The sequence below is a fragment of the Mizuhopecten yessoensis genome, unplaced genomic scaffold (assembly GCF_002113885.1).
Source record: "Mizuhopecten yessoensis strain PY_sf001 unplaced genomic scaffold, ASM211388v2 scaffold4631, whole genome shotgun sequence".
NCBI classification, from domain to species: Eukaryota; Metazoa; Mollusca; class Bivalvia; order Pectinida; family Pectinidae; genus Mizuhopecten; species Mizuhopecten yessoensis.
This window is the reverse complement of record NW_018405643.1, coordinates 1,820,036-1,836,812: the sequence shown is the minus strand read 5'-3', so window position 1 is coordinate 1,836,812 and position 16,777 is coordinate 1,820,036. Positions and strand designations below refer to the sequence as shown.

At 37.5% G+C, this 16,777-nt stretch overlaps 1 protein-coding gene across 2 annotated transcripts in view; it reads left to right on the top strand.

The window, feature by feature from the left end:
* The first annotated feature begins 13,555 nt into the window (after positions 1–13,555).
* Positions 13,556–16,777, top strand: part of LOC110449545 (carbonyl reductase [NADPH] 1-like) — a 42,995-nt gene continuing 39,773 nt past the window's right edge. Inside the window, exons 1-2 of one of the 2 annotated variants that reach the window (XM_021496493.1) lie at positions 13,556–13,696; positions 14,184–14,265. In XM_021496493.1, coding sequence (XP_021352168.1) covers positions 13,670–13,696; positions 14,184–14,265 — 109 coding nt within the window. In that variant the 5' untranslated portion in view covers positions 13,556–13,669. The remainder of the gene's footprint in view (positions 13,697–14,183; positions 14,266–16,777) is intronic. The other variant, XM_021496492.1, reaches the window with a different exon arrangement.

The window sequence follows — 16,777 nt, the reverse complement described above, 5'->3', positions numbered from 1 at the left end:
AACACTTTCTCCTCTTTTGTCCTAACTTCGAACAATTAAGATTGCAATGTTTTAGAAATCTTCCTCCTGGGAATATTTTTAAATCTGCTGCTGTACGGAAATCCTGATATATGCCAGATCAATATAACTTCTTTTTTTTTACCCTGTCCAACAATTTATCTGTAAGTCGAAACGATTTCAGTGCAAGATTTATTTATTGCGTTTGTTTAAACATTGTACATTAACTTTGAAACCTATGTTGTTCGACAACGCTTGTGACACGTCAGTATATGATATTCAGACTTAATGAGTCTTGTTGATACTGAAATTAATGGACTAAAACACTCTTGTATTTTACAGGATATCAGTATACTTTTTGATTGGAATCAACGTAAGGCAATTTATATGTAATTTAGAGATTAAAATTGTATTTAATGCATCCTTATATAGAGCTCATTAGGGTTAACTTTTCATGAATCACATTTCAACCAGAATCAACCAAGTAATGCAGTTCTTCTCGTTATTCTCTTCGTAACCACTTTCTTACATTTCCTGATGCACACCTCCCACCCTCCCCTCACTGATTTCTTCTTCGTCTCTTTGTCTGTTATACTATCAAAATATATGTAACAGTGCCGTCCTACTGCCAGATTTATTAATAAGGAGACGAATTGATATAAGCACTTATGTACTTGTTTTCGAATCCTTTCACTGCCATATATTGAATAAAATACTGTTTAAACTAATGGTTATTTAGCCAGAAATGAGGAACAACTTGGGCTTACAATCTGATTGAAATCATCTGTTACAGGCAGAGCCATGTAACAGATGATTTTAATCAGATTGTTGGGCTTAAAGCCGTAGAGGACCTTAAAATGGAGGGATTGGACCCTAAGTTTCACGTTCTGGACATCACAAAGCCGGAAACCATCACTTAACTGAAGACATCCCTGGAGGACACGTGCAGAGGGCTGGACCTACTGGTCAACAACGTTAACGCTGGCATAGCCTGCAAGGTACAAGCTTTCAGATTAGAATATAGGTAGGGTTTTACTTAAACACCCGCATGGCTGAATATACTGATAGTATTACCCTTAGCACTTATGAAAAATATTGATATTTAACTATCCTTCTGAAAAAGTATATAGGTATTAAATGTGACACCACTAAATTTCATAAAAGATACGTAGACATACTCGATAGCCTGACTGTCTTAATTTATGTCATTTTTGTTTATTTTAATTATTCTATATGTAAGTCTATCACATGAATAACGCTATTCATGTATATCTCTCCAAATACATTTTAATTTTACCAACAAATATGATTTAATTGTATGCTGTTATAAGTTATAGGTATATGGATTCTGTGTCAAGTACCTGTACTACTTGTATGACCGTAAATATTCCTGGTCAGAAATTAGTATGTGTAATTTTAAAATCGTTAACCGGTTTCATCAACTGTAGATGCAATACACTGCAAACTTTACAAAAGCTACACTGCGTTCACTCTAATGATGCATTTGGTCTTAATACTAAAATGCCAGAATAGTTTGAGAATGGTCTACATGTACCAATTATTATACTGATTGCATTTACATGTAACAATCAACAGCGCTTAGTGATATACATTTCGTAGGTTTTATGCATATAAAAGTATTTTTCCTAAAATCTCAACGTTCCAAAGCAACAAGAAATGGGGGTTTTTTTATTCTTTTTCTGTAACATACATATTTTTGCGTTCACAAGTATAACATTTGTACATGTAAGCCTGAGTTATCTAGAATGTGATGCACGTTTTTTTTCACAACAATGGACATTTTAATTTTGAAGATTTCTTTCTAATGTCTGCAAGCTACAACTGAATGTGTCCTGCTTTCGCGTCCAAAGTACATACATTGTATATTTCCGATGTGAAAATAAGTCACAGTAGATATTGGTTATCTCTCCTGAACAAGACAAGCAACAGCTTCCTACCATTTAAAGCTGAAAGCGAATCCGCCAATAAAATGAACCAAAGTTCTACATTTGCTTCCCAACGCTCCCTGTCTAATGTTGGGATTTAAATGGCGTGCGGTGAAGACTGGTCAATTGAACCGATGTCCAGATTCCAGTGGCACCTTAAAGTAGCCACGCGTAGTTCTACATTGTTCCAAGGTTGACGCTGGTCTAATACGGCGTTATATCTATTGCAGGGACATCAGATATTTACATACTATCTTGTAATTTGCAACAGAGTGGTTGTTGTCAAACGACTTTGTTTTACAACCCTTTTATGAATGTTTCAATGGTATGATGAGAAATCATTATTTCGCAAACTATCACAAATGTTCATTGTATAAACAAGACTCTAAATTGAAACTTGATCCATAATGGTAAGTTCTCTTACTACATGCACATGTATTTCAGGGTACATCTACGGCTCCGTTTGAGGAACAAACCGAGGTCTCCGTTCGAACCAGGAACGCTTGACGTGTGTGAAGCACTATTCCCCTTACTTCGGCCACACGCAAGGTACATGTACCTGTTGGTGGTTGATTTGATTCAGGATCTCTGTCTCGTTACAAACAAATCATTTAATAATTCAACTGTAGTGTTTCCATTCAGTAATTCATCCATTGAATCCTGGAATTTTTGTCTTGCAGGGTCATCAATGTCTCGAGCTTCGTTTCATTATATTGATTGAAAAAGTGCAGTGCTAATTTGAGGAAACAATTTGTTGACCCTAACCTGTCTATGGCCGCCCTGAAAGATCTTATGCAAGAATTTGTGGGGTAAGTATGTGTAAAAGTGGTGATCAACCACTCTCAATTTTAACAAATACAATTACAATGTTACTATACAGCGACCTGCCGATCATGTTTTATAACATTTTACTTACACTGCACATATGCAAGATGTATCAATTAATTATTACACAACGGAGAAAAAACCACCTCATCAGATTCGTAAAAATAGTAATTACAAACGGTGAATATTTTAAAGGACTGAAATTAAGGAACGGCAAGTTAATATGCATTTATCCGACTCCGTAATCACTAAAGAGTCTTGATCTCTGTCGGACGTTCCGTTCACCAGTCAGTACATCATGGTAATCAGTTCATGTTTGTGAAAGACTTCTGAATTTATATTAGTGTACAAATATTTTTGGCTCTGAACATTTGGAAAACCATATTTAGACATGTGTCTAGATGTTTCATGACCCTAGATATGTTTTAATTTAAGAAGTATTGATTATTAGATTTCAAATTCGTCCCATCCCAGCGCAGCAAAGACAGATTCTCATCAGAAAGCGGGCTGGCCCAACACAGCCTACGGGACGTCAAAGATCGGAGTGATCGCCATGTCCCTCATCCAACAGCATGAGTTCCTCAAGGACACTAGGCCGGACATCATAGTCAACGCGTTAAGCAATAGCTTGTATTGGTATAGAATGCCAGAAGTCCGTTCTTCAAAATCCATAATTTGTATAATATCTAAATCCACATCTTCGGTCTTTTGTTCTTTTACTATTTTGAAAATGATTCCTCTTTCCTTTAACAAGAATATTTGAATACATGCTTGTACTTATATTTTACTTATTTTTTTAAATTAATAAATAATTTTGAGACGAAGGGCTAATTAACGAAGTCCCTTTTCTTAGAAGGTTCTTCTGAATGACTGAAAAAAGTCAGGCTTCGATAGAACGATACAAGTAGGTCTCAAACAGCAACTGCTTTGTCAAAAACAGAATAACATGAGTCAGGCGATAGATAAATACAATCACGAGTTAACAAGTGATGTGTATTGAACTGGCCTTAAGGGTGAATGTTTTGCCTCCAGTCAGTGGTAATTAGTATATTCATTAGTTTTTTTTTGTTACAGTGTTGCCATGGCTCTATGAAAACTGACATGTCATCAAACAATGGAACAAAGAATATCGATCAAGGTGATTCGAACTCTCTAGTCTTGGTACAGTTTGGTATATTTAGCACTGTTAGTCTACTGTTTAGTAACAAATTCGGTAACAGGGGGTCCAACGTCTGTGTTGTATATTTAGCACTGTTAGTCTACTGTTTAGTAACAAATTCGGTAACAGGGGGTCCAACGTCTGTATTGTATATTGGGCACTGTTAGTCTACTGTTTAGTAACAAATTCGGTAACAGGGGGTCCAACGTCTGTATTGTATATTGGGCACTGTTAGTCTACTGTTTAGTAACAAATTCGGTAACAGGGGGTCCAACGTCTGTATTGTATATTGGGCACTGTTAGTCTACTGTTTAGTAACAAATTCGGTAACAGGGGGTCCAACGTCTGTATTGTATATTGGGCACTGTTAGTCTACTGTTTAGTAACAAATTCGGTAACAGGGGGTCCAACGTCTGTATTGTATATTGGGCACTGTTAGTCTACTGTTTAGTAACAAATTCGGTAACAGGGGGTCCAACGTCTGTATTGTATATTGGGCACTGTTAGTCTACTGTTTAGTAACAAATTCGGTAACAGGGGGTCCAACGTCTGTATTGTATATTGGGCACTGTTAGTCTACTGTTTAGTAACAAATTCGGTAACAGGGGGTCCAACGTCTGTATTGTATATTGGGCACTGTTAGTCTACTGTTTAGTAACAAATTCGGTAACAGGGGGTCCAACGTCTGTATTGTATATTGGGCACTGTTAGTCTACTGTTTAGTAACAAATTCGGTAACAGGGGGTCCAACGTCTGTATTGTATATTGGGCACTGTTAGTCTACTGTTTAGTAACAAATTCGGTAACAGGGGGTCCAACGTCTGTATTGTATATTGGGCACTGTTAGTCTACTGTTTAGTAACAAATTCGGTAACAGGGGGTCCAACGTCTGTATTGTATATTGGGCACTGTTAGTCTACTGTTTAGTAACAAATTCGGTAACAGGGGGTCCAACGTCTGTATTGTATATTGGGCACTGTTAGTCTACTGTTTAGTAACAAATTCGGTAACAGGGGGTCCAACGTCTGTATTGTATATTGGGCACTGTTAGTCTACTGTTTAGTAACAAATTCGGTAACAGGGGGTCCAACGTCTGTATTGTATATTGGGCACTGTTAGTCTACTGTTTAGTAACAAATTCGGTAACAGGGGGTCCAACGTCTGTATTGTATATTGGGCACTGTTAGTCTACTGTTTAGTAACAAATTCGGTAACAGGGGGTCCAACGTCTGTATTGTATATTGGGCACTGTTAGTCTACTGTTTAGTAACAAATTCGGTAACAGGGGGTCCAACGTCTGTATTGTATATTGGGCACTGTTAGTCTACTGTTTAGTAACAAATTCGGTAACAGGGGGTCCAACGTCTGTATTGTATATTGGGCACTGTTAGTCTACTGTTTAGTAACAAATTCGGTAACAGGGGGTCCAACGTCTGTATTGTATATTGGGCACTGTTAGTCTACTGTTTAGTAACAAATTCGGTAACAGGGGGTCCAACGTCTGTATTGTATATTGGGCACTGTTAGTCTACTGTTTAGTAACAAATTCGGTAACAGGGGGTCCAACGTCTGTATTGTATATTGGGCACTGTTAGTCTACTGTTTAGTAACAAATTCGGTAACAGGGGGTCCAACGTCTGTATTGTATATTGGGCACTGTTAGTCTACTGTTTAGTAACAAATTCGGTAACAGGGGGTCCAACGTCTGTATTGTATATTGGGCACTGTTAGTCTACTGTTTAGTAACAAATTCGGTAACAGGGGGTCCAACGTCTGTATTGTATATTGGGCACTGTTAGTCTACTGTTTAGTAACAAATTCGGTAACAGGGGGTCCAACGTCTGTATTGTATATTGGGCACTGTTAGTCTACTGTTTAGTAACAAATTCGGTAACAGGGGGTCCAACGTCTGTATTGTATATTGGGCACTGTTAGTCTACTGTTTAGTAACAAATTCGGTAACAGGGGGTCCAACGTCTGTATTGTATATTGGGCACTGTTAGTCTACTGTTTAGTAACAAATTCGGTAACAGGGGGTCCAACGTCTGTATTGTATATTGGGCACTGTTAGTCTACTGTTTAGTAACAAATTCGGTAACAGGGGGTCCAACGTCTGTATTGTATATTGGGCACTGTTAGTCTACTGTTTAGTAACAAATTCGGTAACAGGGGGTCCAACGTCTGTATTGTATATTGGGCACTGTTAGTCTACTGTTTAGTAACAAATTCGGTAACAGGGGGTCCAACGTCTGTATTGTATATTGGGCACTGTTAGTCTACTGTTTAGTAACAAATTCGGTAACAGGGGGTCCAACGTCTGTATTGTATATTGGGCACTGTTAGTCTACTGTTTAGTAACAAATTCGGTAACAGGGGGTCCAACGTCTGTATTGTATATTGGGCACTGTTAGTCTACTGTTTAGTAACAAATTCGGTAACAGGGGGTCCAACGTCTGTATTGTATATTGGGCACTGTTAGTCTACTGTTTAGTAACAAATTCGGTAACAGGGGGTCCAACGTCTGTATTGTATATTGGGCACTGTTAGTCTACTGTTTAGTAACAAATTCGGTAACAGGGGGTCCAACGTCTGTATTGTATATTGGGCACTGTTAGTCTACTGTTTAGTAACAAATTCGGTAACAGGGGGTCCAACGTCTGTATTGTATATTGGGCACTGTTAGTCTACTGTTTAGTAACAAATTCGGTAACAGGGGGTCCAACGTCTGTATTGTATATTGGGCACTGTTAGTCTACTGTTTAGTAACAAATTCGGTAACAGGGGGTCCAACGTCTGTATTGTATATTGGGCACTGTTAGTCTACTGTTTAGTAACAAATTCGGTAACAGGGGGTCCAACGTCTGTATTGTATATTGGGCACTGTTAGTCTACTGTTTAGTAACAAATTCGGTAACAGGGGGTCCAACGTCTGTATTGTATATTGGGCACTGTTAGTCTACTGTTTAGTAACAAATTCGGTAACAGGGGGTCCAACGTCTGTATTGTATATTGGGCACTGTTAGTCTACTGTTTAGTAACAAATTCGGTAACAGGGGGTCCAACGTCTGTATTGTATATTGGGCACTGTTAGTCTACTGTTTAGTAACAAATTCGGTAACAGGGGGTCCAACGTCTGTATTGTATATTGGGCACTGTTAGTCTACTGTTTAGTAACAAATTCGGTAACAGGGGGTCCAACGTCTGTATTGTATATTGGGCACTGTTAGTCTGCTGTTTAGTAACAAATTCGGTAACAGGGGGTCCAACGTCTGTGTTGTATATTTAGCACTGTTAGTCTGCTGTTTAGTAACAAAATCGGTAACAGGGGGTCCAACGTCTGTGTTGTATATTGGGCACTGTTAGTCTGCTGTTTAGTAACAAAATCGGTAACAGGGGGTCCAACGTCTGTGTTGTATATTGGGCACTGTTAGTCTGCTGTTTAGTAACAAAATCGGTAACAGGGGGTCCAACGTCTGTGTTGTATATTGGGCACTGTTAGTCTGCTGTTTAGTAACAAAATCGGTAACAGGGGGTCCAACGTCTGTGTTGTATATTGGGCACTGTTAGTCTGCTGTTTAGTAACAAAATCGGTAACAGGGGGTCCAACGTCTGTGTTGTATATTGGGCACTGTTAGTCTGCTGTTTAGTAACAAAATCGGTAACAGGGGGTCCAACGTCTGTGTTGTATATTGGGCACTGTTAGTCTGCTGTTTAGTAACAAAATCGGTAACAGGGGGTCCAACGTCTGTGTTGTATATTGGGCACTGTTAGTCTACTGTTTAGTAACAAATTCGGTAACAGGGGGTCCAACGTCTGTATTGTATATTGGGCACTGTTAGTCTACTGTTTAGTAACAAATTCGGTAACAGGGGGTCCAACGTCTGTATTGTATATTGGGCACTGTTAGTCTACTGTTTAGTAACAAATTCGGTAACACGGGGTCCAACGTCTGTATTGTATATTGGGCACTGTTAGTCTACTGTTTAGTAACAAAATCAGTAACAGGGGGTCCAACGTCTGTGTTGTACAGTATATTAACAGTGAGTTCAACGTCTGTGTTGTGTATTTGGCACTGTAAATCTGACGTTTGGACAGAGGGGCCATAACAAATTCTTAAACTCCTAAACGACACTCTCCAATGCGAACGTCCACAAATTTAGCTTGCCATTGAATATCGTCGATTTCCATATATAATCATTCTCGATGTGCTACTATATTACCCTGTGCTGTTCAGCCATAAACAAACTCTTTGTATTCCACACCTAATAAAAATAGCATTACGTACAATATCAAATTATATTGATTAACCGTGTTTTATTATAGAGTTACCCCCTGATGGTAAAGGGTACCGTTAAAATGTACAAACACCATTACCGCTATTCACATCAATTTACCCCAAAATATATTTTAAAATAATGAAAACAGCGAAAAGCAGAGACTGTTTCTAAAGCTGTATCAACTCTTCCACTTTACCAGTGTGGCTATCTGCCTTGACAAGGGAAGTAACTCTTACACAGGACAGTTCAGTTTTGTTGCTTCATCTTCTTTAAGGGAAAATGCTCCTAGTCAAAGTCTGTGTCTTAAGTGAGACTCTTCCTGCAAATCACACATCTGCAGTAAAACCCTATTAAAACAAATCATCCAAATATTGGATTTTATCTAGTTTTTCAGAACAACCTTAATGCATGCACTGTTGTATAGCTTTAAACTGTGTCATTAAATGTATTTCAGGGGCAGATACTCCGCTCTACCTTGCGATATTGCCTCCAAATACAATTAGTCCGAAGGGAAACTACGTCTCTGATGGGAAAATTTCCAAATGGGAAAGGAAAAATGACTAGCAACGGAACAAATGAACAGTGTGAATGTCATCGCCCGGTGTTAATTTTAAACCTCCGAAAATTACAAACGTATATGTGCTTATTTTGCATTTTGCTTTGAAAATAGAGTCGGACTGATATTGCACACTGGCAGATGAAAAAATGAATTGCTGTTTCAGAATCGTTCTGTGTCCAAACAGTAGCTTACTGAAACCTTGGTACATTTCCCCTTTTGATGGGTATCATTTCCGAATCATGAAGTTAAACTTTCTATTGACGACTTGATCATGTGCAGTAGCAAAGATTACGTAACGGTCAAACCGGCGAAGGATAGCATTTTCATAGGATTTTCTTACCGCTTTGAAATATGCTATGTTTTTTTGTTTTTTTTTTAATTTATTCTGTTAAATAAACTTATGTTGTGTCCTGTTATATTAATACGTAATCATGTGTTGTTATTGTTTAATTGTTTCAAAAATAAGAAATGAAATTGTGTTTTCCATTTTTATTGACAGGAAATAAGATATTTTGCAAAGAAGCTAACCGAATTGTTTGTTTTATCATCATACGAATACTTGATACATGTTCCTGATTTATTTAAGTTGTATTAATATGCGAGTAAACAACAGGAATTCTGACCAGATAATTCTGTTGACATTTCATCAGAAAGTGTAAGAGAGAGATAGAAAGCATGTCAGTGACGTTTTCATATTTTAAAATGGGTTAAAACTAGACCCTTTCTGTCGCTTATGTAGTTTGAGTTTTTAATCCTTCCACATAAAACTTAATATTAATGATATACAGCATTGGATAAAGCGCCCTATCTAGCTAACATGAGCTACTCTAAAGCACTTTACAGTACATAGATATACAATTAATACAATTAGCATATACATTAATCAATACAGTTTTAAGGAATTCGCAGGTGCTGCCTTATCATGCGCTAAGTACTAGTCCTATGTCACCTGGCTAATATATCCCTATGTGTGTAGGCATGCGTGTGTGCTGGAGATGTAATGTGTAAAACCAAATACATGTCAAAGTATTGTGAGCTTTCCATCGTCACTCCCCAGCCAAGTAATGCACCAAGTATCCGGTATTGTTATACAGACATGAATGAAAGTACATTTAGCAAGGGAGTACTATTTATTTAATTATCACAATAGCAATTATCAAAAAAATGTCAATATATTTTTCTAAATAATAGGAATCATTTCTAGTTCAACAAGCAACAAGTGATATGATCTAGTTTTCTAGGAGCTTGGTTTCCCTAAAAGCGAGTTATGCTGATTGTGAACAGTTGAATAGTAAATATACACAAATAAAAAAAACAGTTCGCTGTAAATACATATTCGGTCTAAATATTCAATTTTATGTCGGAAAGAATATATATATAGACGCCAAGTGTAGGGACGAACGGTAAAAAGATAAACATGTACGTAAATGCTGATAATATTAGCTACGGTTGTCAACTTACATTGTAATTACCCTAAAATGTATATTACACATGTATGGGATCACAAAAAAAAAAAGTTTGAAGCATTTAAATACATACCGTTTTTCAAGTAGCATTCGATTTTCAGGTGCTGCATCATTCCTGTGTGTACATGTACCTATGAGGAGGATGCATGGCTGGTAAGCATATTCATTTCCCATGCAACAGCTCTATCATCTCGTACATAAACGACCCGACCACCAGGTATATTTGTCCAACTAGCGTGTCTTTAAAACAGATAGATTTAATTAACAAGAGCTTCCAGCTCATGTTCTCATGGAACAAGTTCAATTTCGATCCGATCTAAATAATTTTTTATGTGCTGTGTTGTGTAAGGATATGTTAACACAGTTGAGCAAACAACAAGAAACGTCTCTTTAGATAAACCGAAATCTGAAATACAGACACTTTATCTAAACACACGTCACATAAACGAAAGGAACAGACACATTCTTTTCTAAAATATATCTCACACTTTGATGACTGTCCCATCGGATGACGTGTGCTGTCAAATATAATGTGTGCGCTTACTTATAATTCCAGACATAAACAGTACAGATTAAACGTTCCTGGAACGGTTAAATACATATCTTTCAACATCTGGATGTTGTTGTAAAAATCTGGTCATTTATATATTACAATGCTCTGTTTCAATGTTCATAGAAATTCTGTAATAAAATGTTAAAAAAATTGAATGCAGCATAACAGAATGATCTGTTTCAGATTCATATCATACATCTAAGTATTATTTGATGTATACGTTTCTTCTTATTTACAAACTTATGTTATGAAAGATTAGTTACCATAATAGTTTTAAAATAATAAAGTAATTAAGTATAAAACGAATGTTTGAATAAGTAGCATAAAATATCTTATTTTTTCTTGTAATACAATAATTGCTTAGGTCTCTTAAACATTTTTTCTCTGTAATATTATTCCCGTTGTCAATCCAACTTTAAATAGATACATGCATCTAGCTACCCTACCTCTTTTGAACCTGGCTAATTATAAGGAACGTTCCAAGAGGAGGTTTGGAGGATCACTAAAAAGAGCTATACATTCTCATATCAAATGAAATAAAATCTGAAGTGACAATGTCATTGTCATTTTTAATTTGCTACTTTACGTCTTCAGTGACGTCATCACTATGTTGTTGGTCTGTTTTATACTGCTGTATTACCTCTCAGATCAATTTCTTTAAAAAATATCTATATATACGTCATCTACATCTCGCTCAAACCGTTTTGAAAGCTGTTGCTAGGAAACATCCAACTACAGACTAGAATGACACGTTCTCTGGTTTTCCCATCCGTTACTCGCTGTCCCTTATTGCATCATTTCATGGTGTTATTTCTGGCTGAAATGTGACACTAGTTTTCGGCCGATGCACTTTCGGTGACCCCTGAACAACGACCACAGTGCTTCATAATAGAACTAAGTGGTGATAGGAATATATGTCACCATACAGAAGGCTTTAAAACTTTAAAGTTTGAAAAGAAAAATGTAATACAGGATCAGTCCAACATAAAGGGACTATTGCCATAAATGTCATACCCAGGAAACAGGAAATTAGTGCTATAAATGCATACATATACCAAAAATAAAGAGATTTGAACGGCCATACTGTCAACTTTGTTGTATATCTGTGTTTCTCGGCTGTTGTTTAATTTGTATACATCGCCATGCTCGTTTACCTCGAAGACTGCGGAATAGATAACATGGTTCGTCACGTGACAATTCTGTTTTGCCCCGTTACAGCAAAACTGGAAACCGAGGTATGTAAACAAATTGGTATACTACAGGTAATTGATATAACGAAAACATATTATCATTGGCAATATTAAAACATCGTAATCATACTGTATGCCAGCTATCACCAGCCTAGTCAGAGTTTCCTCTGGCCCGAACACTAGACTTAGACATTTTGACATATACATGTAGTTGTCTACGTATCACTACTACATGTAGGACTGGCATCTACTTACAACGGTAGTGACAGTGAGTGTCTACTTGAAATCTGTTTGATAATTCTTGTGTTAACTTAAACCCCAGTATGCATTACAAATGCAACAGAGTAGATCAATGCATTGACTAGAGTAAGTCTACATGTTCTTGATCATAGCACATACTGGCACATTTTTATTTACCACCTACATGTTGTATCTGACACTAATATGTATGCAGACGACTCTACCTTATCTGCTGTTGATAAGTCGTTAGATAACATCAACAGTCTATTGAAATCTGATTTAGACAATGTTAGTGAATGGTGTATTGAAAATAAAATGGTGATAAATGTCAAGAAAACAAAATGTATGTGCATTGCCTCAAAACAAAAAAAAACCTGTTTAAATTTAGAATTATTTATGTGCAATAAACCCCTTGAACAAGTTTGCAGTGGAAAACTGCTTGGTGTACATATTGATAATAGATTGACACGGGGAAGTCATGTTATATCTGTTTTATCTAGAATAAGGCAAAGGTTAGGGTTATTGAGACGCGAGTTCGCGATGCATGTGCAGATATAGTATTTGGTCATTCGGGTGACTACGTTCGCAGCGTATAGACGTAGCTGGACATTGAGGTTTTAGAACATTTAGTCTATGTATCAGGTTGTCTGAAAGTAATCGTGTCAAGTGAATCTATTTACGTGGCGAAGCTGTGGACCGTGAAGCGGTATGGGCTAGTGCATGTGTATGCGGTAATACAGGTTACACAGTAATCATAACCTTTGTTTATTTAAGGTTTATATGTTATCGAAATAACTTCTGATAATTATTGTATGTTGTTGGTGGGGTGATTTTTGATGATGTATGTATTAGGTAATAAACTCAGTACGCGGCGTGGTCCCCCCGATTTGCACTTTAGTAATGTGTTCTTGTTTTTCTTGTGACAACTAGACAATATAAGGCACACATGGTTATTATAGGAGAAAAGAGCTTATACATATTACGATGTAATAGTGACTGCCATGCCCCTTATCTATTGAAAGTACATTTTTTGTATAACGCCGGACTCTGTATACAACAGCCGGATGCAGCTAGCCTTTCGTGCATTATCTACCTCAGACGTATTTGAACTCAAAATATATATTAAGTGTGATAACGCCAATAAATACTTGCAATCATATATGTGTGATCGATTCTCGTGAAAGTTTACTACTGTTCTTAACGTCACTGTCGTAGAGCATGTACTCCTGGATGAATGACTTAACTGTTTACACATTTGTTTACATTTCTGGTCACGTGTCTGTAACAGGTTACGGTATAGGCCTATATGTGTTTATGAGCTGTGAAGTTACATCATACATGAACATACGCTATGCGGGAGTGTATGTCCTGATCAGATATAAAATACTGTCGTACACTCTTTTTTACTGATAACGAGGAAAGTAACGGGTTAGCAAGTAATAATTTCTTCAGCAAAAATGGCATCGCCGAAAGCAGTTGCAGTGGTAAGAGCAGTATTTATTCTTTATTTATATCTTGTATACAAAACAGAACCAAAGGGACCTGATTTGTTACAGCTGTACTTGTACCTAAACTATGGTGTTTATAGTAATTGTACATGTTTAAGGGATTAAGATCGACTTTCGGTAAAAATGACACCCCCAACTCGTATATATAATCATTATGGGTGTATTTTTTACGGAAATTCGATATAAACCCCTAAAGCATATACGACTGCTTTGAACACCTTATTGTATGTTCAAATATAGCTGTAACAAATTCTCAGGTGTCTGTGACCACAACTAATTATAAACTAAGTGTTGTGATTTATGCCTCTATTCTCTGTATTACGTCTGGTGATGTTCTATATTCCATATGTTCTTATTCCATATCTTATCTGACTTTGAATGTTATTCTCATTTTAAATTTAAAGCCCACTCTGTAACTATTCCTGTATCTGTTTGAATCAATCATCAATGTTTGTTTATGTAGGTGACCGGGTCTAACAAAGGAATCGGGCTACAAATAGTCAAGGGCCTGTGTCAGAGATTTAAGGGCGACGTCTATCTAACAGGTAAGATTATGACGAAGATATAATCAGGAGCCTGTGTCACAGATTTAATGGAGACGTTTATTATCTTACAGGTAAGATTATGACGCAGATATAATCAGGAGCCTGTGTTTGTGATTTAATGGATACGGCCACATTACAGGTACGATTATGACGTAGATATAATCAGGAGCCTGTGTCAGATATATAATGGAGACGTCTATCTAACAGGTTAGATTATGACGAAGATATAATCAGGAGCCTGTGTTTGTGATTTAATGGAGACGTCTACCTGACAGGTAAGATAATGACGTAGAGACATCCAGGAGCCTGTGTCAGCAATTTGATTGAGTCGTTGTTACGGCACGATTTCTCACCCGTCATCGTTCTAAAATTGCGGAGTTTGCAACACGATTTCTCACCTCTGCATGATTTCTCACCTGGTTGAGAAATCGTGTTAGGAGTAGGTATATTGCCCGTTGCCATGAGTACGAACACTGATTTTGATTTTGGGTAATTATGGTATATTTAGGTTTGTTTATTTAGAAAATACTGCGCAAACTTCAAACTTGTTCGTACTTCAATTTTTAGCTCACCTTGTCCGAAGGACCCTTGTGAGCTAATGCCATACCACAGCATCCGTCGTAAGTCCGTTCGTCAACTTTTGCTTTAAATGCTACTTGTCCTGAACGACCCAGTAGATTTGAACTAAGTTTTGCCTGGAGCATCCAAAGGCCATGGGGACGCAAAACGGTGGGTGAGTCCTCCCTACGGAAAGAGAAGCGGGGCCCAATAGTGGAAATAGAGGTAAAACCTTTCAAATCCATAGGGATTATGGGATTTAATCCTAATTTTGCCTGGAGCATCCTTTTGCCAAGGGCACTCAATTTTGATAAATGGTTGGTTTGGACTCCCTGGGGGCAGCGTGACGGGGGACAATAGCAGCAATAGAGGCAAAACCTTTGAAATCCCTCTTTTACCATAGGGATAAAGGAATTTCATCCTTAGGTAGTCCGGAGTATCCTTGCGCCAATGATATTTGTATAAACGGTGGATCCCCCTTAGGGCAGACGGGCGGGGCCAAATAGGGGAAATAGAGTTAAAACCTTTGAAATCCTTCTTCTACCATAAGAATTAAGAGAGTTCATCCCAATTTGGTCTGGAGCATGCTTGTGACAAGGGCAATTGTGTATAAACGTTTGGTGTGGCCCCCTGGGAACAGATGGGTGGGGCCCCATAGGGGAAATAGAGGTAATCCTTCAAAATCCTTCTTCTACCGCAGGGATTTCAGGATTTCGTCCCAATTTGGTCTGAAGCATCCTTGGGCCAAGGGGACTCAATCTTGTAAAAATGGTGGGTTTGGACCCCCTAGCAGTAGAAGGCGGAACCAATAGGGGAATTAGAGGTAAAACATTTAAAACCCTGCTTCTACGGTAGGGATTAGTTTTTTTATCCTTATTAGGTCTGGAGAATCCTTGGGCAAAAATAACTTGATCTTGTATAAAAGGTGGGTGTGGCCCCTTTGGGTCAGAGGGGCGGGGCTCAAAAGGAAAATTTTAAAATCCCTTTTCTAATGTACCATTTGAGGGATTTTATCCGAATTTGGCCTGGGGTATCCTTGGGCAAAGGGGTCTTACTTTTGTTAAAATGATGGGTGTGGTCCCTTTGGTTGCAGCGTGCAGGGCTCAATTGGGGAATTTGAGGTTTAAATCTTTAAAAATACCTTTTCTTCTGCACTATTGGAGGGATTGTTTGTAATACGAATAATTTCAAATGGTTGCTTTATTATCCATGTGAGCGATAAGGCCCTCTGGGCCTCTAGTTTTATCTTATCTCAACACCTTTGACTTACAATGGTATACAAATATATGTAACATACACAGATTTAGTTAATAGGCATGCGTCGTTGTACAGAGGGATACAAGTATCATAGTAATAGAGGTGTACTGCAGTTACATATAATACATGTAGTCACTAATGATATTCGATGTTAAGTTGCTGAGTCATATAAGGCTGTAACAATTTTTGTTCTGATTTATGGAACACAATAAAAGTTGTTTAATTTGATATTTTAATCGTGTTCTTGAAAATGGGAAAAAAAATACATCTTTTTTATTGGAAAAAAATGTCTGTGTCAGGTCGGGTCCTGATTGGTCAACATTTATATATTGACCGATGTTATAGATTTGCATGTAGATGTATTATGTAGGGTTTGTTAAACGGGCGAAAGACCACGAACCGGTTACCAAATTCCTTAGCCGAATGGTTGGACATTTACATGTACTTACCCCTTTTGGGAGCCCCATTTTTCCCTGGCTTAGACCTACAAACAATCTGCACTTGTATAGATGCGACCAAAATTTGATAGTTTTGTAATAAATACAATGTTCAGGGATTGCATTTGCACTCTAATTTAAATGCCGACAAAGAGATGTCGCCAACACAATAAAAAAATCTTAACAGAATTTAAAAGGCAGCCATAATACAAAGATGTGAAATTTTCTGAGATATAACGTGCCTTTACATGCCAGATGTA